Genomic DNA, 20775 nt, shown 5'->3' with positions numbered 1-20775 from the left:
CCATCTCTTATAATGGCTTCACACTTGAAAGAGCAGGAAAGACTATAGTTGACGCTTAACAACCTGGAGGCTAGGGGTGCCCACCACCCCCAGCTGTGGAAAATCCCCTTATAACTTTACAGTCAGCCCTCTGTATCTGCAGTTCTGCATCTGGGGATTCAATCAACTGCGGATGGTGTGCTGTAGTACCCATTTATTGAAAAAAAAATCTGAGTATAAGTGGACCAGCACAGTTGAAACCCATGTTGTTCAAGGGTCAACTGGATTTCTTTTTTTATTTTTTAAAATATTTATTTATTTAATTTATTTTGGCTGCGCTGTGCCAGGTCTTAATTGCAAATTGCAACATGTGGGATCTTATTTTTTTTTTTTTTTTTTTTTTACTTGCGGCACGCGGGCTTCCTAGTTGCAGCATGCATGTGGGATCTAGTTCCCCGACAAGGGATCGAACCCAGGCCCCCTGCATTGGGAGCGCGGAATCTTACCCACTGGACCACCAGGAAAGTCCCTCAACTGGATTTCTTTATCTTGAGCTTCAATTCTTTTCTAGCTGGCATCCACAAATTTCAGGGTATTTTTTAAGTGTCCCATGTGTAAAGGTACACTGGCTGAGAGGGGATGTTAATTCCCGTGTATCCCTATTACAGCCTGTTTCCAAAAATCAAACATAGAATCCTACCTTACTATGCATTAAAAATTAGCAAATATTTTAGGAACTTTTCAGGGAGAATCTTAAAATGCATTGGCTTTTTTTTTTTTTTTTTTTTTAAGAAAAAACAGAAGAAGAGAGGTATGGTGGGGCAGTGCATTTGAGCTGTCAACAGCTTCTGCAGTGTCAGGTCAATTACATCAGCACTTGGTCTGGACCAGGGGAAAGGAATGGTTTTGCCTCCTGGGAATGTCAGAAGGACCTGATAATTATATTTGGCAAAGCCAAGAAGAGTGGCTCTGTAATGTCATTGCTAAGAATTACCCTTTTAATAGTATCTCTGGATGTCTGAGCTGTTCAAATGGAATGACACTTCTTTTCTGCTGTGGCTTTTCTTTCTGTTGGGCTGCTTCCCAGCTGGTCCTCTTGTTCTTCCTTGCCCTTTTCTCTTCTATCTTCTGCCTTCCCAGCCCTGTTTCTCCAACCCCTCCTTCTGCACCCACAGCAGTTTCCACTGTTCCCCCCTTTTACAGTTGGAGTCATGTGAGAATGTGTGTAAGGGAGATACTGGCCCCAAACCAGCATATTCAACATGTGGTATCAACAAGGTGAAGTGTAGCCTTGGACTAGACAAAATATCGACCATCTGCTTCCTTGCTGCATCCGCTACTTTTGTGTTGGTGGGACTCAGAAGTCACGGAAAAGGTCACCAGTGATGCATGTCTGCAACAAATTCTTTTCTAATTGTGCCGTATATTATGCCCTTCAATACAACTTACTAATCTCTGCCTCAGTTTTTCCATCTGTGAAAGTGGTGTAATACTTATCTACCTCCCTTGAATGTTGTAAAGATTAGTCTATGTTAGTAAAGCACTTTTGAAATAAAGAGTGATGTAAAGCATTTTAATATTATTGTTGTCATTGTGATATGGATGCCCCCCTGTAGAGATGCTGCTCTGTAGAGGAAGTACCCCATGGATACCATGGTTTAGGAACACCCAGTACAGAAAACTTCCATAACAGATACAAGAGTGATTTCTTGGTGTGTGTGAAAGTTTTCAACATAGTATTTCCTTAAACAGCCCTTTGGTTCATTTAGAATGAGATTTGATTATAGAAGAGTGATTTATGTAAGATTTTTAAAGAACATATCTATTGAGCCTTTATTACCCAGTATAATAGGGTTTGCAAGCTGATTATTATCCTAACAGTGCAGTTTGTCAACATTAGGTGGAAAACTTCCATTTCTACATTATCCAGATGCCCAGATTGTGCGTGAAGGTTTTTTCACTCTTGACACTGATTAGAGTGGACAGAATGGGGATCCTGCTACTTCTGAGTGAGGGGATCGCAGCTCCAGTTCCACTTGCAAAATATTCTCACAGCACCTCTAGTGTGAGGGGAAAAGACTCACCATGTATGTTCATCAGAGTAGGGGGTTCTCTAGCCATAAACTTGGGCTCCCTTTCTTAACTCCCGATAACTGCTAAGAGATTGAATTAGGTTCTGGTCTGAATTTTCTCTTTTGTGGGTTTGTTGGGGGGAAAAAATTCCAAACCCTGTTATTTAAGAAATTGGTTATTTTGAATCAAAAGGACACCTGTTACAGTGGAACTACTGTAAATAGTAGCAGAAGTTAAGGTTCCAGTTCCTTTTTGTCTCATCATCTGGTTTAGCTTCCAGAGTAACCAAGAAGGAAACTCACACTGGTGCTCTGCTGGTAAGGTGCATGTGGTTCTAGATTTTTATCCTTGAGTCTCAAAGAGTTTTTGGATGGGCTGGTGTTACACTTTCTGCAGGAATGGAAGGTGGTCACTCTAGTCACTCAGCCTTTGGGAAATCTGGGGGGCTGCTGGGGCCCATCTGCTCTCATGTGGTCACACTGAGCCCAAGGCTGCAGGGACAGGAGTTGCCCAGGGGAACCCCTTCTCATGGTGACGGCAGAAGTACAAGAGGGCAAGCCCACCTGTGGAAGCACATTTCAAGTTTCAGTGTCATATCTGCTAATATCTCCTTAGCCAAGGCAAGTCATGTGGCTGAGCCAAAGGTCAAGGGGAGGGAAGTAGACGCCTCTTAAGAAGGTGAGGGGAGGGTGTGAAAAATTTGAACAATAATCTCATTTACCACAGTGTCACAAGTGGGGAGGCAACGAGTGGAATACCAAGGGGTTGAGATTATATTATTAATCGAGGAACAGAGAATCTAGGGGGGAACTGCGTCCCTGTTCCTTCCTCTCTTTCTTTGTTTGGAGGCGGAGGCTTTAAAATAGTGATAATAATAGAATATATGTCATAGGGATGTTGGATTAAATGAGCAATATGTATTTAGTTATATGTATTTAGAACAGAGCCTGGCACACAAACACTGTAAGTTTTAGCCATTATTTTTTTCTCTTAAGGTCATATGGCTTCTAAATGGGCCAGGGATATTTGAACCCAAGTGGCCTGGCTCTGGAGTTCATGCTTTTAAGAATCAGAATACACAGTGTTTCTATTCGGAGGCTGAGTTCACATCTTCGCTTTGCAAAGAATGTGGCCTCCTGAATATTAGATCATCATCTGTAAAATACTTTCCAAGATTGCTATAATGATTACATGAGAATATACATATGAAAGGGCCACATAAACTATAAAATCAAGCCCCCCCCCCCCGCAAATCCCTAAACCTTTCTTCTGGTATTCTGTGTTACAGGACAGTCCAAGACTCTCTTCTCCCATTACAAAACTTCACCTTAATCTCTCCCTCCAGCCTCCCCACTCTGTGACAATCCCTGAACTCACTTATCTTGGTTTCAGAACCTGGCTCTGTGAAATTACTTCTGTTGATCCCTCTGCCTGGAGTGCTCTCAGCCTCTTTACAACCCCTTCCCATCACCTGTGCTGCTGAAGTGTCACCCATCCTTCAAGGTCACGTGACACCAGGACACACTCCTGTAACCTGGGCTCTGGTCCCAGCTTTGCTGGTAACTCATCATTCTCTGGATTAATATAATTTCCTTGTTTGTAAATTAAGGGTGTTGGAGGAGAGGATGTCTACATTTCCTTCCCCTGTTCTAATTAGTCTAATTCTGAAGTTAAACTAATCTTTTCAATTTACTGCATGTGACACAAGTTTTCAATGTAGCATTCTCCTTAAAAGATAATGTGCACATAAATGGAATTCTAATCATGCATCCAAGTGGATCAGCCCCAAGGTTGAAAGTGCTATTTGTGAAAGTTATTGATATTAGCATAATGATTGTACTTAAACTGTTTCTAAAACAATCTAAATATAGGCAACAGAAGAATTTCTATATAATGGGCACAGAAAGGTTGTTGCTTCCCAAAATGTAATTTTCCCAATAAGTTGTAACTGGCTGCTATTTACTTTAGCTCTTTTAAATTGCCCATTTCTATAGATTATAGAATACTTCTATTTTACAGATTGCCCTATTCTAAGGCAATAATGTGCCCAGAATATGTAGATTTTTGTATTTGCTTTTAAAACTTTATCAGTTGATTTCAGTAGATGATATCTGTTGTAAACATCCAGGGCTGCCTGAAAACCTACTTCAAATGGAAGGAAGTTAGCATTTATTGAATATTTTCTATGGGTGCTAAGAACATTCATCTATTATTTCATTTTATTCTTAAAATACTCTGTAGGAGTAGGTAATATTATCCATATTTTAAAGATAATGAAATGAAGCTTGGAGAGGTTAAGTGTCTTATTCAAAATCACATACCCAAAGTTTTGGAGATGGTTGTACAACAATGTGGATAAACTTAATGTCACTGAACTTTACACTTAAAAACAGTTAGAAGGGTAAATTTTATGGTATTTCACCACAGTAAGAAAAAAAATCACATACCTAGCTTAACTAGATTTAGATCCCGAGTTAGTATGCTTTGATTAGTCTGCTTATGGCTGGTTATGATTATCAACAACTGCTAGGACTGATGAGCCAGAAACAAAGAGAAGCAGAGAAAAGCTAAGTGAGGTTAAAGGTATCAGCAACGGCAAAGGTGGTACCCAATTCTGTCTGACAGCAAGCTGAGAATCAGTGACCAAGGCAAAAAAGAGAGGTCACCCATCAGTCTTGCCATTTAGTGCTTCTCAAACTTTAACGTGGATAAGAATCACCTGGGCATCTTGTTAAAAATGCAGATTCTGATTCAGTAAGTCTGGGCTAGGGCCAAATTTTGCATTCCTAACAAGCTTCCAGGTACCAGTGATATTGATGATCCATGGACCAAACATTGAGTAGCAAGGATTTTAGATCACAGGAACTTCCAGGGCAGCTCTCTAAGTGTTTCAGATCCCTTGCATCAGAGACTCTGGGGTGCTTTCCCAAAGCAAGTTCTGCGCCCCTGCCCAGACCTACTGAAATCAGAATCTCTGAGGGCAAGACTGGGAATCTAAACTTCTAACAAGCTTCCCTGTTGCTTGTTAGGTGTAATAAAGTTGAAGAACCACTGCTAATAGGACATCACCATAGTATGATAACAAAAATCACTTTATTTCCATTCCCATTTCCAGTTTATAAAGTCTTTTTATATCCTGTTTCTCCTGTGCCTGTACAGCAGGATAATGAAGGCGATACAATTAGCCCCACTTTGCTGATGAGGAAACGGACATCTCCGGTGGTTAAGTGCTAGACCCAAAGGTCTTCAACTCCCAGAAAGTTTTCTTTTTATTATTTCATGGCTCTCTCTCCCACTTTACCATATCTTCACTTATAGTCCTACACAAATTAGAAGTTCTTTTATGTCTAAAAAGCTTTGCAGAGCAATTTTCTTTCTATGATGCTTTTAAAGATTTCAATCTAATTTAGCATATTAAGAAGCACAGTTTATGCTTATAAGCATGAAGCTATCCAAGGTCACGGCAAAAAAAAGTCTGAAGTAATGAAATAGATTGCATTGAATTTTTAAAAAATCCTTTTTTTACCCTTCACCTAGATTCACCAATTGTTAACAGTTTGCTTTTCTCTCTCTTTGAACCACTTGAAAGAAAGTTGCAGACTTTGACACTTCACCCCTAAATTCTTCAGCATGCATATACTAAGAATAAGAACATTTTCCTACATCCACAATTCCATTATTACACTGGAGAAAATTAATATTAACTCAGTAATATCTTCTATATGTAGTCTACATTCAAATTTATCCAGTTGTCTTAAGAATGTCTTTTATTGCTGTTTATTTTCTCAGATCCAATCAAGGTTTATTGCATTTGGTTGTTTTGTGTCTTTAGTCTAATTTAATCTAGAAGAAATCTCTCTCCTTTGTTGTTTTTCATGACATTAAATTTCTTTTAAAGTCCAGGCTTCCTCAATGTGCCCCACATTCTGGATTTATTTGATTACTTCCTCGTGATTAGATTCAGGTTAAACTTCTTTGGCAAGACTATCTTATAGATAACGTCATGTACCTCTCTTTACATAGTTTCAGGAGCCACATGGTCTAAAGCTGCCCCACCATTGGTGAGGCTAAATTTGATCACCTGGAGAAGGCAGCATCTGCTAGATCTCTCCATTATAAAGTTACTTCCTTTCACTCATAGTTAATTAGTTATATGTGGGGTGATAGTTTAAGTCTCTCTGAATATCCTGTCCCCAGCCACCTTTCACCCCATGGTTTTAGCATCCATCAATGATCATTACTCAAATCAATTATTTCATGGGGATTTCAAAATGGTGATTAAACCAATCTTGACCATTTGCCAGCATTTATACAGAAAGAAGGTATGCCAGATTGGAGAAAATCTGAATTTAGGTCACTTCAAGTCACGCCTGGCTACTCAGAAAGCATAGGGTCCACTTTGCTCCAACTTTCATAAGAGGCCATCTCCCTTAGAACTCCTGAGCCAGAGGTGAGTAGTAGGAGGTGTTGTTTTCTTTTTCCAATGCCAATAAATGCCCACCTGAGAGAAAAGGCTCCTGAGTTCCTTCTAAGCACGCCTACTCCAGGGTTCCTCTCGTGTCTGCCTCTGGTGCTGTCGATCTCTCCTGAGCGCTACTGGGGAAAATCATGTGCTTTCTCTTCCTTTATCATCAATGACCACTTCACAATTTTCTCTTCCTTCTCAAATCTGACCCCAAATTGCTGTGTAGTAGGGACTTGGGGCAGTAATCCAATTGAAAGGGAGGGGTCGGGGTACTTGATCTGAAGTGGTATTTGCTGTATGTATTGCATGTCAGAAGTCAGTTTAAAGAGAAAGTAACTTTTTACATAAGATTGAGAGACTGCAACTGCCCACAGCAAAGATGGTAATGAAGACTGGGGTGCAAAGGCTAAGAGGGAGCTGATGGAGATTACAGGGGGCCAAAGCTGCCTTCAGCTACCTTTTGATGCAGCCACTCCCCCACCCACTATCCCCACTCCACCCCTTTCTCTTTGGAGAAAGAGACCCTGAAGCCAAGATCCAGGATGTTCCTCAGTGTCTCAATACCAATACCATACCTACAACCCCCAACCCCACCCCCATATCAGCCTCCACTCTTCCCTCTTGTTTCAAAGAAGAAAGTGTCTTCCCTCAAAAGTCAGTCCCTCCATCCGTGCTTTGAATTCCACGCCTCCTTGTCTTCTCAAGAATCTTACACATCTGATTATCCTTTTTCCTGTGTTGTATAGTCAACTCCCCCATCCCAGGATCTTTTCCATCATTGTTTAAGTATTTTACAGTCTCATCTCGAAAAGTCCCTCCTCCACCCAGTCACCTCTAGCTTTGTTTCTCTTCTTCTCTTCACAGCCAAGCTGTCCAAACGTTCTGTCTCCACTTCCTACTTCCTACTCATGTCTCAGGAGGCTCCAATCTGGATCCTGCCCCTACCACTTTACCAAATCGCTCTTGCTAAGATCACCAATGACTTCAAGTGACTCTATCCATTGGACACTATTCAGTACTCATCTTGCTTGACCTTTTAGCAGCATTTGACCAGTTAGCCATGTCCTCCTTCTTGAAACATTTTTGTTCCTTGGTCTCTGTGACCCTGTTCTTTCCCTGGTTTTCCTCCTAATTTTCTGGCAGTTCTTTCACATTTCCCTCCATTGGAATTCCTCAGGGATTCAGGCTAGACCCTCTTCTAATTTTATAGTACAGTTGACCTTTGAACAACACTGGGGTTAGGGGGACCAACCCTCCTCACAGTTGAAAATCCGAGTATAACTTTATGGTTGGCCCTCCGAATCCACAGCTCTGCGTTGGAGGAGCCAACCAACCTCATATGGTGTAGTACTATAGTACCTATTTATTGAAAAAATTGAGTGGACCCTTGCAGTTCAAATCCATGTTGTTCGAGGGTCAACTGTATCTCATATACTTTTAAGTTGTCACACCCACTTCTATGACTTCAATTAATTTTTTCTCTGATGACTCCCACACTTACATGTCTATTGTAAATCTCTTATGAGCACCAGACTTACACATCCAACTGCTACTGGATGTCTTGTTACAGATGCTTCAGTGGCCCCTCAAACTCAGTGTGCCTACAACTGAGCTCCTCATCCTCTCTCCAAACTGGCTTTTTCTCCAGAGGTGGCTATTTTAGTAAACACCCTTGAACCTAGGGATAACCATGGCTTGATATGTTCTCTCCCTCAGTTCCCACATCTAGTCAGTCATCAAATTCTGTTGATTTTACCTCTTTAACCTGTCTAATTCATTTACTTATCCCCATCTTCCCTAGTTCAAGCCACCACCATCACTCACCTAGACCACTAATAGCTCTCCCATGATTTTCTTGGGTACATTTTGCCTTTCCAATCCATTCTGCACACTACAGCCCAAGCTATTTTTCAACAGTGTCATTGAGATACAATTAACATACCTTACAGTTCATGCATATAACCAAGTAATCTTTTTTTTTAAAATTGAAGTATAGTTGACTTACAGTGTTTCATAACCAAGTAATCTTTTAAAAACATAAATCTGAGCAGGTTATTCCCCATTCATAATCTTTGGATAAAATCTGAATCCTTATTCTGGCTTAAAAGGCCCTGTGTGGTCTGGTCTCTAACTTCATCCTTTGTGTCATCTGACTCCTCACTCTCCAGGCTTCAACCACAGCTGCCTTTTCTCTGTTTCTTAAACTTGCCCTATTCTTTATCATTCTTACATGTTGAACTTTTCTCATAGAATACTGTTCCCTCTCTACCCCCCTCTAACTCTTCACCAGTCTCCCAGGTTTGGCTTAATATCACATCTTAGGGGAAGCTTTCCTTGGTACTAGTACCCAACCCCTAGGAGTTAGGGGTCCCTGTCTGGTGCTTTTACACATCCTTTGCAAAACCCTTCATAATTGTAATTGATTGTTTAAAGTGTGACTTCCTGTTAGACAATAGGACAGGGACTGTGTCTATCCGATTCACCTCTGCATCCTCACTGCCTAACACGGTTGCCTGGCACATAATGGGCAATCTCTATATATTGTTGGATGAATACGGCTACTGTCACTGCTTTCCATGCCCTGCCCTGACCCCTGCTCCCATTGTTGTTGAAGTCACCACTATCAGAGCTGCCCAAAGTCTCACCACTATTGTTCTGCTTTGAGAGAAACAGCTTTAGGATGTGGTCTTGCTGTTTCACCTTTACAACTCCCTTAATTAGGAACCCAGATTAAGTGCCAAGTCTAACTATGTTGACCCTGATGCTGAGTCCCAAGGCCATCAGACTGTAGGGAATAATTTTCAACTGGTTGCCAAGGGAGAAGAGTTAGAAAACCACCGACTCAATTCAACTTCACATGTACATGTACTGATGAGTTGCTGTATACAGTAATGTGTGCATGGATACACACATTTAAATGTGCATGTACAAACACAGGGTCCAGCTGTCACACTCAAATATGCAGACATACACACTCTCCCAGAGGCAACCTTATATATGCTCATTCCCTACATATGCACACAGAGAGTAAAAGGACATATGCTTGGCACTTATGCATATGTACAGAGGCAAGCTGATATACTCATTACATATATATATACACATAGGCAAATGACATATGCTCAGTACATATGTGTACATACAGAGTCAAGCTGACATACTTAAACATACACAGTGGTAAAATAGAATTATTTAGCTCCATTTGACTCGCTCTAATTCCTCCGTGTACTTAACTCCTTGCTTTATCTCTCTTTCATGATTCTTAGCCCAATGGATGCCATTCTCAAGTTCCCAGGCTCTTGCCTGTAACCTCGTGTACCTTCCCTTTGACCTACCTGGCTAACTGTCACAACTTTCCCCTCCAGTAGCTTGGCTGCCCCTGCCAGTCATCAGGCTGCCCTCCTGCAGGTCTCTCTAGTAGCCAGCCAGGTCAGATGAGCTCTTTTGACTGCTGACTTTAACTCTTAAGGTGACCATAGGCTTTGGAGTCAGACAGACCTCGATTTGAGTCCCAGTCCTACTGCCCACTAGCTGTGTAACCTTGGACAAATAATTAACTGCTCCAAACCTCAGTTTTCTCATCTACAGAATGAGGATCATATTATAATAGCACCCTCCCCATTAGGTTTCTGGGTGCATTACATTAGATAACACAAGTGGCGCTCTTAGCCTAGTATATAAATGCAGTTAATGGCTATTGCCACTCATAACAGCTAACATTTATTTGCTTATTATGCCACTACTACCTCTAGCCAATTACTTATTGAATACTTACAATGTACTAAGCATTGTTCAAAGCACTTTACCTATGCAAACCCATTTTATCCTTACAACAACCCTATGAAGTAAGTAAAAATTCTGTTTCCATGTTACAGATTATGAAACTGAGGTCCAGAGAATTGAAGTAACTTATCCAAGGTCATTAAACTAGCAAGTGGCAGAGTTAAGATGCAAAACCAGATGCTTTGGTTCCAGAGCTTACACTCTTAATTACTATGCTATACCTCTTACTGCAATTTATGTGTGATTGTCTTTGTCAGAGAAGCTATTTCTTTGGTACAATCCTTTATGAGTTAAACCCTTGCAGAAATTTTTGAATTGCAGCTGAAAATTTCCATTTGCTGAAAGATGGAGAAAATCTTCATTCTGTATTCAGCGCAATACCGAACAATTGAATGACAAGAAGACCTGCAGGCAAAACCCAGAGATGCCTCCTCAGTCTCTCTACCCACTCACAGGGACTGTTTGGGTGAGAAGCCTTTCAAATCGACAGAATTATAGTGCTGAAGTCTCTTCTCCTCAGGCAGAGTAAGGCTACTCTTTGAATTCCCATAGCACTTTTTTGTTCAGATGTCTGTAACCCTGGCCTCCTTGGCTTCTGCCCATCTACAGAACTGAGGACCATTAAGGCCATGTGGGTAACAAGAACGGTGCCTTCAACTGGAGTGGTAATTACAAGCAATGTAATCACAATAATCCCTGCATGTAATCACAAGAAGCCCCAACAAAAGTCTCCTGACGCGCTGGCAGGGGGCTCAGGATGACTTGTGCACACCCCTTGGTGGGTGCAGTATTAGTGGTGCCAATCTTTGCTCCATTTTTTTTTTTTAATTTATTTATTATTTTTGGCTGCGTTGGGTCTTCGCTTCCGCGCACGGGCTCTCTCCAGTTGCGGCGAGCGGGGGCCACTCCTCATCGCGGTGCACGGGCCTCTCACTATCGCGGCCTCTCCCGTTGCGGAGCACAGGCTCCAGACGCGCAGGCCCAGTAGTTGTGGCCCACGGGCCCAGCCGCTCCGCAGCACGTGGGATCTTCCCAGACCAGGCCTCGAACCCGTGTCCCCTGCACTGGCAGGCAGACCCTCAACCACTGCGACACCAGGGAAGCCCTCTTTGCTCCATCTTGTATCGGGTGATGATGCTTCTCCACCTGCTCAAGCTCGTGATGTGGTGGGGCTTTGGAGTCAGATGGGGCCAGGTGACTCCAACTTCCTAGCTTTGTGGTTTAGGTAGGTTACTTAACCTCATGAGCCTCGGTTTCCTCATCTATAAAATGGAACTAATACCTACCAACAGGGTAGGTGGGAAAATCAGTGACAACAAACAGGAAGTGCCTGGCAGTACCTGGGATGCAGCAGGTCTTCAGTGAATTATAGTTACTATTGTCATGGCTCAACCCAACAATTATTCTCTTCCACCAATATTATTATGGGGTCTCTCCGACTAGACTATTAGTTCTGTGAGAAGCAGAGACTTTGTTTTGTTCACTGTTGTTCCTCAGCATCTAGAACAGTGCATAGTCCATAGTAGGTGCTCAGTAAATATTTGTTGAATGAAGTTTAAAGCCGGTTGATCTTGTTCTCTGTCCCCACTATGCTGGCCAGCATTCAGACCCTCTTGTTCACAGGTCCTTTGCTCTGATGTTCCCTCTGCATGGAACAATCCTTCTTCACCTAGTTAACTCCTACTCATCCTCCTGATCTTAGCACAAGTATCACTCTTTCAGATTTTGACCTTCCCTTTCATAGCCTCTGTCAACATTGTTGCAATTTTACTTTTATTCGTATAACTGTTTGATTAATATTTGACAGTAAACTTCATAAGGACAGGGACCAGATCTGTTGTATCCATCACTGTATTTTCAGGGACTAGGAGTAGACTTTTAGTATAAATTTGCTGAATGAATGAATGACTTTATCCATTCTTTCCATGTTTTTGTTTTTTTGTTTTTTTTGGTTGTTACTGTTGTTTTTGAGGCTTGTGGGATCTCAGTTCCCCCACCAGGGATTGAACCCAGGCCACGGCAGTAAAAGCCCAAAATCCTAACCACTAGGCCACTAGGGAACTTCCCACTTTTTTCATTTTTTAAAAAGACCCCCCCCTCTAGGAAGTGGGGTCCAATTTCTTGAGTTGGGTCAGAGGTCAGTACCAGGCTTGCACTGGGGCTGCACCATAAATCATTCCAGTGTTTCTGGACTGAACTCAAGTACTGTGATCCTCTCCTACCAGGGCCAATTTGTCAGTCCCAGAGTTCTCATTACTGCTTATCAGGGCTTCATTATGCAGCTAGACCCTCCAGCAGGAGGTCCAGCAAGGCCTGAATTTTGGCTGGGTTGGGAGTGTGAAGTAGGATTTGCCATTTACTCCTCCTCTCCGTCCCCGCTCTGTGTCTGTTTAGTGTTTATCACACTGAGTTGTAATGATTAATTTTTAGATGTACGCCCTCCCCCTCCCCCAGCAAGGAAGGACTATCTCTTTCCCCCAGAGGCTATTGTGATGCCTAGCATGCAGCTGATGCTCACAAAGATTTCCTGAAGGAATGCAATGTTTTCCATGAATGAAGCTTTACTGGGGACAAAAACCAACTCACAGGAGAGGGCACTACCTCTGGCTTTTTTTTTTTTTTAAACCTGAGCCAATAAATCTCTTTTAGTTTAAGTTAATTCGGGTTGTGTTTGTTTTCTATTACTTGGAACTGAAAACATTCTGATAGAGCATAACTAACGGTGTTCAAGTATGGGATCTCTGATAGATTATTGTTAAAAAATGTTCATTCCATAGTCACTCCTTCTTACCTCCATAAAAGGAATAGACTTCTCTACCCCCATGTCTTTGGGCTCAGCTATGAGACTTGCTTTAGCCAGTGGGATGTTAGCAGACATGTACAAACAGGGGTGTGAAAAGTGCTTGCACAATTGGGCATGCCCCTTGTACCACTACCACCTCCATAAAAAGAGGTTCCCCCAGGTAGCTTCTGCCCTTTCAGCTGGGACCCCAAAGCGAATACTCCTGGAGAAGATCAGAACTCAACCTGTACACAGGAGCCAAGACAAGCTGAACCTGCAGTTTAGAGCAGAGCCATCCAGCCAAGCCTATAGTCAACCCCCAGCCCTATGAGAAATGAATGTTTACTATAGCACATTGCTGACATTTTGTGGTTGTTTGTTATGGAGCAATAACTGACTAATACGGTTAGGCCAGGGGTTTCCAAACTAGCAGTGCATGTGAATTACTTAGAGAACATTAAAATAAATAAGGGATACTTGAGCTTCCCCCAGAATGTCTGGAGTGGTATTCAGAAATCTATATTCTTTTAAAACTCTCTGGGTGGTTTTTGTGTAGTGAGTCCCCCACTCTTTTGTTATCTGACATTTTGGGGTCACCAATATTAAAGCATGTGATGGGGGTTCTATTAAATGACCACTAAGATTTTTTTAATTTGGGAGGTTGGGATTGACATATATACACTAATTATGTATACAACAGATAACTAAGAACCTGCTTATAAAAAAATAAAATAAAATTCAAATAAAAAAGCAATAAAAAAAGAATTTTATTGAGTTATAGTTGATTTACAATATTAGTTTCAGGTGTACCACATATGGATTCAAAATTTTTATAGATTATACTCCATTTAAAGTTGTTACAAAATGTTGGCTATATTCCCTGTGCTGTACAATATATCCTTATAGCTTATTTTTTTTTATACATGGTAGTTTGTACCTCTTAAGATCTTTTTTCGTCTCTGAGACTGGATGATTGAAGTCAGAGAACTCCTGTTTCTGAAGTACAATCCTTTTCAGTTTGAAAACTTTTGAGAAATCTGTGTTGAATTTTTCTTAGCTGATTTAGAGAAAGATGCAGAAGTAAAGCTGTGATTTACGGCCATAGGAGTTTTGTTTTTTATTTAAGGATTGTCTCCTCTTAGTATTTCTGCCTGGGCTATGGTTAGCAGTCAAATGAAAATTAAAAGCAGAAGACTGGGGCTGGGAGAGTCAAAACACATGGCAGGAAAAAAATTACTGGTGAGGTCAAGTTTAGGGGAGAAGCTGCTGAAGGAGTGGTCTGAGAGGAGCCTTCAGCTGTGGCTTAGCAATTAGGAACCTGAGATCACACCTGATGCAGAAGCCAGTTGAATTTTAGCTGAATAATTGCCATGCCACTGCCCAGTTTAGAGGTTTGAGGCAATCTTAATAAAATGTTACAAATGTGAATTTATATAAAAAGCATGATAAAAGTATAATTTAAAAGAAAATAGCTTTTTAAAGTTATAACAATAAAAATTTTCATTGACAAAAATTTGAACAATATAGAAAAGTATAAAGAACAGGAATCTTTTATTCGTAAGCCCACCTTTCAGAGATAACCACTGCTAATATATTGCTGTGTATTCTTCTGAACGTTTTTCCTATGGATGTATACACACACATGCCTATTTCAGAAAAATAGGATTTTCTTACACATACTCATTAGTATCATTTTTTTCCATGTCAGTAAACACTAACCAATCATCACTGTTAAAACTGCATAATACTCCATTGTACAGAGATACCATACTGGGACTTCCCTGGTGGCGCAGTGGTTAAGAATCCGCCTGCCAATGCAGGGGACATGAGTTCGATCCCTGGTTCAGGAAGATCCCACGTGCCATGGAGCAACTAAGCCCGTGCGCCACAACTACTGAGCCTGCGCTCCGGAGCCCGCGAGCCACACCTATTGAGCCCACGCGCCTAGAGCCCATGCTCTGCAACAAGAGAAGCCACCGCAATGAAAAGCCCGTGCACCGCAACGAAGAGTAGCCCTGCTCGCTGCAACCAGAGAAAGCCCTCGAGAAAGCCCTCGCGTAGCAACGAAGACCCAACGCAGCCAAAAATAAAGAAAGAAATAATTAAAAAAAAAAAAAGAGGTACCATACTTTAGTTCCCACAGATGGATATTTAGATTATATTTACTATTATAAAAAGGCTGTGGTGGATATCCACACAGACATTTTGTGTACTTGTCCAGTTATTTCTTTAGGCAAAATTCCAATATGTGGAATTGCTAGATTAAAGGATAAACATTTTAAAGGTTTTGATACATAGTCGAATTGCCCTCCTCAAACATATAAATTAATAGTGCTAGGTTTTGTCATTTCTTTTAACTCTTGTTAGTCATCAACAGGAAAAAAAAGTTTTGTAGGTTTAATCTGCCTTTTACTAGTAGTGGGTTTTAGTATCTTTTCATACATTTACTGTCTGTATTTTATGGGAATAAGACATTAGCTTCCCATTTTTCTACTGTATCAACTTTTTCTTCCTGATTTATATTAAGCATATTGTCTCCTATTTATATTGAAGACATTATCCCTAATGTGGCTTTGCTTGTAGTGGCTTTCCACACATTAAAAAATTTTATGAGTCAAATTTATCAGTTTTTCAATGAGATTTTAAAATTCCTTCTGAGGTGAGAGGCAGCATAATAGAATGAAAAAAGTAGAGGAATTTCAAACAATTCAGTCCATACTCTTACTGCCTGTGGCTGGGTCTCATTTCGCACAATGTGGTAGGAAGAGCACTGGATTGGGAGTCAGATCACTTTACCTCTCTGGGTCTCAACTTCCTCCACTGTAGAATGGGGATGAGAATGAAAAATTCCTTGCAGGCTGTAAAAAAGAACTGGAGGGGATTCATGTAAAGTACGTTGTCCAGGTCTCGTATGTAGCAAATCCTATCTAAATATTAGCTATTATTAGGGGGAGAGGGCAGTATAGAATTTTAAAAACTATTTTAAATTCGGTTGGCGTTTGTGGGAATAGGGTGGGGATGAGGATCCGAGTACTTTAGCCATTTATCCCCATCTCTAAGAACTACAAAGCTGGAGTCAGAACTTGAGTTCCAATTCTGGGGTCCTGCCCGTTTCCTCGTAGGTGACCTTGTACAAGTCACCTTCACTTCTCCGCGGCTCAGTTTCTTCACCTAGAAAATAGCTATATCATAGACCACCTGCCCTTTTCCCACCCAGACTGCTGGGCCAAAGAAACGCTTCAAAAATGCTCGCAAAGGGCGGCAAAAACGTCTGTTAGGGTAATGCTTTCGGAGCCTCCTCGGCGCCCGCCAGCCCCCCGTGGCAGGACCGAAGGGCGACAGCACCTCCTGCCCCCCGCGCTCCCGCCCCGCCGCAGGAACAATAGCTCCCCCGGAGGCGGCGCCGGCCGCGGGCGGGGGCGGAGCTGCCGGCGCGAGCGCTGGGGGTGTGCGCGGGGCGGGGTCGCAGCCACCCCTCCCGCCGGCGGCTCTGTCACGCTCCCCTCACCGGGCGGGCCGGGGTCTTTGTGACGCGGCGGCGACGGCTGCGGACACAAAGGGAAGGCAAGCAGGCGAGCGAGGGGCTGGGCCTGCCCCCGCCCCGCGACCCCCGCCCCACGACCCCCTCCCGCCGCGCGCGCGCCCGCTCGTCCCCCGGCTTCGGTCTCCCCGGCGCGGGCTCGAACCCTCGCGCGCACCCGTCCCGACCCTCCGACTCCGTCCCGAGCGCGGCGGGCCCGGGCCTGGCAGGCGCTGCGGGTGGGGCGGGGATGCTGGGGGGCTGCTCCCGAGCGCAGCGGCGCGGCTGGTAGTTGGCGCCGAGGCAGCGGCGGGGCTCCCGGCGCGCGGCTGGATGCCCGGGGCCTGCGCTTCCCTGCGCTTCCCGCCGTCCAGGGGCGCCAGTCATGGGCGCCGCGGCCGCTGAGGCGCCGCTCCGGCTGCCGGCCGCGCCCCCGCTCGCCTTCTGCTGCTACACGTCGGTGCTTCTGCTCTTCGCTTTCTCTCTGCCCGGGAGCCGTGCGTCCAACCAGCCCCCGGGTGGCGGCGGCGGCGGCGGCGGGGACTGTCCCGGCGGCAAAGGCAAGAGCATCAACTGCTCAGGTAGGACTGGCCGGAGCGCGCCCTTGCGGCCCCTCCCTCCCTCCGCTCCCGCTGCCGCCTCCCTGCAGGTCCCCGCGACCCGGCTGGGCCGGGCCCAGGCGTGGGGGTCCCGGGAGCGGGGCCGAGGGTGAGCGAGGGCGCGGGGCAGGGCGCAAGCGCGCGGTGCGGGCTTGGGGACCGGCGTGGGGCCGGGGAGTGGCTGTGCGTGCGTCCGTGTGTGCCGGGTGGCTGGGCGCGGGCGGCCGGGAGTGTTGGGAGGAGGTGAGGCCCGGCCGGCGAAGGGGAGGCAGCGGCCGGGGCCCCCGGTGTGATCGTGGGTGTACACGCGGGAGCGCGTGTTTGTGTTGTGAAGGCTCAGGGGAGGGAGGGCGGCCCCAGGCAGGGATTTTCTGTGTGTATGTGTGACGGTGAGGGGCCAGGGGAGTGACCGTGCGCTGGGGAGATTCCTTCTTCGGGCACTCGGGTCTCAGAGGGGTCGTGTGGGTAAAGGGAACGGGTGGCCCAGAGGACGCAGATTGTCCAAGTAGAGTGACAGTGTGTGTGTTTTTTCTGTTGAGAGGTGGGCGCGCGGAGCTTGGAGTGACCCCGGGTCTGTGGATATGAGCAGGGAAGGTCCTGGGGCCCGGGAAGTGACCCTCTGCTTTTGTGTGTGGCGCTGGGTGAAGCCAGGAGCTTAAGGATGTGCTGGGGGTATGCACTGAGCAGGAAGGGTGCGGGTCCTGGGGTGAACCTCGTTTGTGTCGATTCAGAGGGAGGTTAGCTAGGGAATCATCCTGTGTAGGATTTGGCTAATAGAAAGAGGCAGTTAGGTCTCAGGGAGTGCCTCTGTGTAGCAAGGTGTGAGCCGGGTTAAGGTGGTGTGGAAAGAGGGAAGCGGTTCCGAGGGAGTGATCGTGTGCGTGCGTTTGTGTGCTTTGCGGGAGGGCCTGGAGGTTGGCAGCCACGGGAGCACGGGAGTGACCTCTCCCCTCTCTCCAAGGCCGTCTGCACCCCCGCAGCTGCTGGAAACAAAGAGCCTGCTGGGGACGAGACTGTGGAGGAGGGTATCCTGGCCGTGAAGTTACCTTTTCCTTTCACAACGGGTCCCAGAGGAGCCCTGGGGCAAGGAGACGCTTCCAGGTCTCATTTAGGGGTGGGTAGGTCCTCCTGGAGCTGGCCTGGCAGATGCTAGTGATCATAAGCCACAGCCTTGCTAACTTGCCCTTTTATCAGTTCTCATTCTCCACTTGTCTTCTTTGAACCAAGGGTGGGAGAAGCAGCACGGTGGGTGGGGGAGAGGGGGAAAAAGAGGGTGGACAGGCCACAGGGAATCCCGCTGGTCTGCCTGCCAGACAACCTTTGTACCCAAAGGGCTCTTGAAGGGGCATTGTTTTTGGGGGAGTGAGGAGGGAGCCGGAGGGCCTCAGCACAGATGGTTATGCTACCCTACATGAAGAAAACTTTTGGCCTGCTGTTAAGGTTTGAAGGTCTAAAAATCTTTTAATAATTTTCATAATGGCATGTTTTATGATGGGGGAGGGGTTAGCATAGTAAACAACAGTGTGTCCATTAAAACTTTTCCACCCATGAAATAACTTTTACTTTATTTTTCTAATTAAAAAAAAAACTTTATTTATTTTTGGCTGTGTTGGGTCTTCGTTGCTGCGTGCGGGCTTTCTCTAGTTGGGGCTCACGGGCTTCTCTTGTTGCGGAGCACGGGCTCTAGGTGCACGGGTTTCAGTAGTAGTGGCACGCAGGCTCAGTAGTTGTGGCTCACGGGCTCTAGAGCGCAGGCTCAGTAGTTGTGGCACACGGGCTTAGTTGCTCCACAGCATCTGGGATCTTCCCTGACTAGGGCTCGAACCCGTGTCCCCTGCACTGGCAGGCGGATTCTTAACCGCTGCGCCACCAGGGAAGTCCCTATTTTTCTAATGTTAAGTGGAATATGGGATAATACTTTAACCGTTAATCACACTTTAATGGTTAAAAATAAAAGTCATTTGTATATTAGGGTGCCTTTTTGTAACAAATACTGGTTATCAAACTAGTAAGTGATCACACCATGTCAAAATATTTTATGGGCTAATGTGCTTATTTGTTCTTGCTGAGCTAATTTGTCCTTAGCAAAATAACGTGTGTATTGACGGATGTTTTTGTGTATGCATTTTAACTCTTTGTGGATAGTACAAGTTTTAAGAAAGGACATACAGGGCTGGAAACCCACATGGTGTGGCAAAAACGGACTGATTTGAGGATTTTGGCCCTTGCTAAGCAACTGTGTGATTTGGAGCAAGTTACTTAATTTTTCTTAGTTTCCTCTTTTATTAAAAGAGGTATTTGGATTTAATAATATCTGAGTGTTCTTTCAAGAGTATATTGATATTTTGATATATATAACAGTAAATTAGGCTCATCAAATAAAATGTTTCCTAATGCTAAGATATACTTGAGTAACTGGGTCTAAAGCTAGAGTTGTAACTAAATGATATTTGTAGATTCTTGTCCTAACTCTTTCTAGGATGAAGATCTGGGAATGATTCATATGAAAAATAAAATTTTTAAAAAAATTAATTAATTACTTTATTTATTTTTGGCTGTGTTGGGTCTTCGTTTCTGTGCGAGGGCTTTCTGTAGTTGCGGCAAGCGGGGGCCACTCTTCATCGCGGTGTGCGGGCCTCTCACTATCGTGGCCTCTCTTGTTGCGGAGCACAGGCTCCAGATGCGCAGGCTCAGTTGTTGTGGCTCACGGGCCTAGTTGCTCCGCGGCATGTGGGATCTTCCCAGACCAAGGCTCGAACCCGTGTCCCCTGCATTGGCAGGCAGATTCTCAACCAATGCGCCACCAGGGAAGCCCTAAAATTTTAAAAAATAAATTTATTTATTTATTTTTGGCTGCGTTGGGTCTTCATTGCTGTGCGTGGGCTTTCTCTAGTTGTGGTGAGAGGGGGCTGCTCTTCATTGTGGTGTGCGGGCTTCTCATTGCGGTGGCTTCTCTTGTTGCGGAGCACGGGCTCTAGGTGCATGGGCTTCAGTAGTTGTGGCACATGGGCTCAGTAGTTGTGGCTCGCGGGCTCTAGAGCACAGGCTCAGTGGTTGTGGCGCACAGGCTTAGTTGCTCCGCGGCATGTGGGATCTTCCCAGACCAGGGATCGAACCCGTGTCCCCTGCACTGGCAGGTGGATTCTTAACCACTGTGCCACTAGGGAAGCCCCGGAAAATAAATTTTTTAAAGTTGATTAATTAGAAAGCTATAATACTCCAGTCTGAACATAGGCATCTATTAATGCAGGTTGAGATTGTGCATAGATTTTTTTAGTAGCTTTTATTACCCAGGTATTTTCCACAAAGTTTACTCCTTTACATGTTTGAGTTTTAAAATCTAAATGCTGGCCTTGACTCCCTGTTGATTTTCATTTTGGGTTTTGGACCGTCATTTCAGCCTACTCTGACCTTTCTGAAGCCTGATTCTGTCTGGCTGTGTGAGTTGGGTCACTCACGGCTTTGTGGCCCTTGTAAATGTGAAGAGCAGATCTGTGGCTTTATTAAATTAATAGAAGTTGTCTAGATTGTGGAAAAGAATGGAACTATGTGATATTTTACTGCAGACTTCCTT

At 44.4% G+C, this 20775-nt stretch overlaps 1 protein-coding gene across 1 annotated transcript in view; it reads left to right on the top strand.

Annotated features, from left to right (window-relative positions):
• The first annotated feature begins 16987 nt into the window (after positions 1-16987).
• TMEFF1 (transmembrane protein with EGF like and two follistatin like domains 1) overlaps positions 16988-20775 on the top strand; it is a 97771-nt gene continuing 93983 nt past the window's right edge. The window contains exon 1 of the mRNA XM_061200175.1: positions 16988-17183. Within this exon, the coding sequence (XP_061056158.1) occupies positions 16988-17183 (196 nt within the window). The remainder of the gene's footprint in view (positions 17184-20775) is intronic.

The sequence above is a fragment of the Eubalaena glacialis genome, chromosome 9, assembly GCF_028564815.1.
Source record: "Eubalaena glacialis isolate mEubGla1 chromosome 9, mEubGla1.1.hap2.+ XY, whole genome shotgun sequence".
In the NCBI taxonomy this organism is placed as follows: Eukaryota; Metazoa; Chordata; class Mammalia; order Artiodactyla; family Balaenidae; genus Eubalaena; species Eubalaena glacialis.
This window is presented reverse-complemented; position numbering and strand designations above follow the sequence as displayed.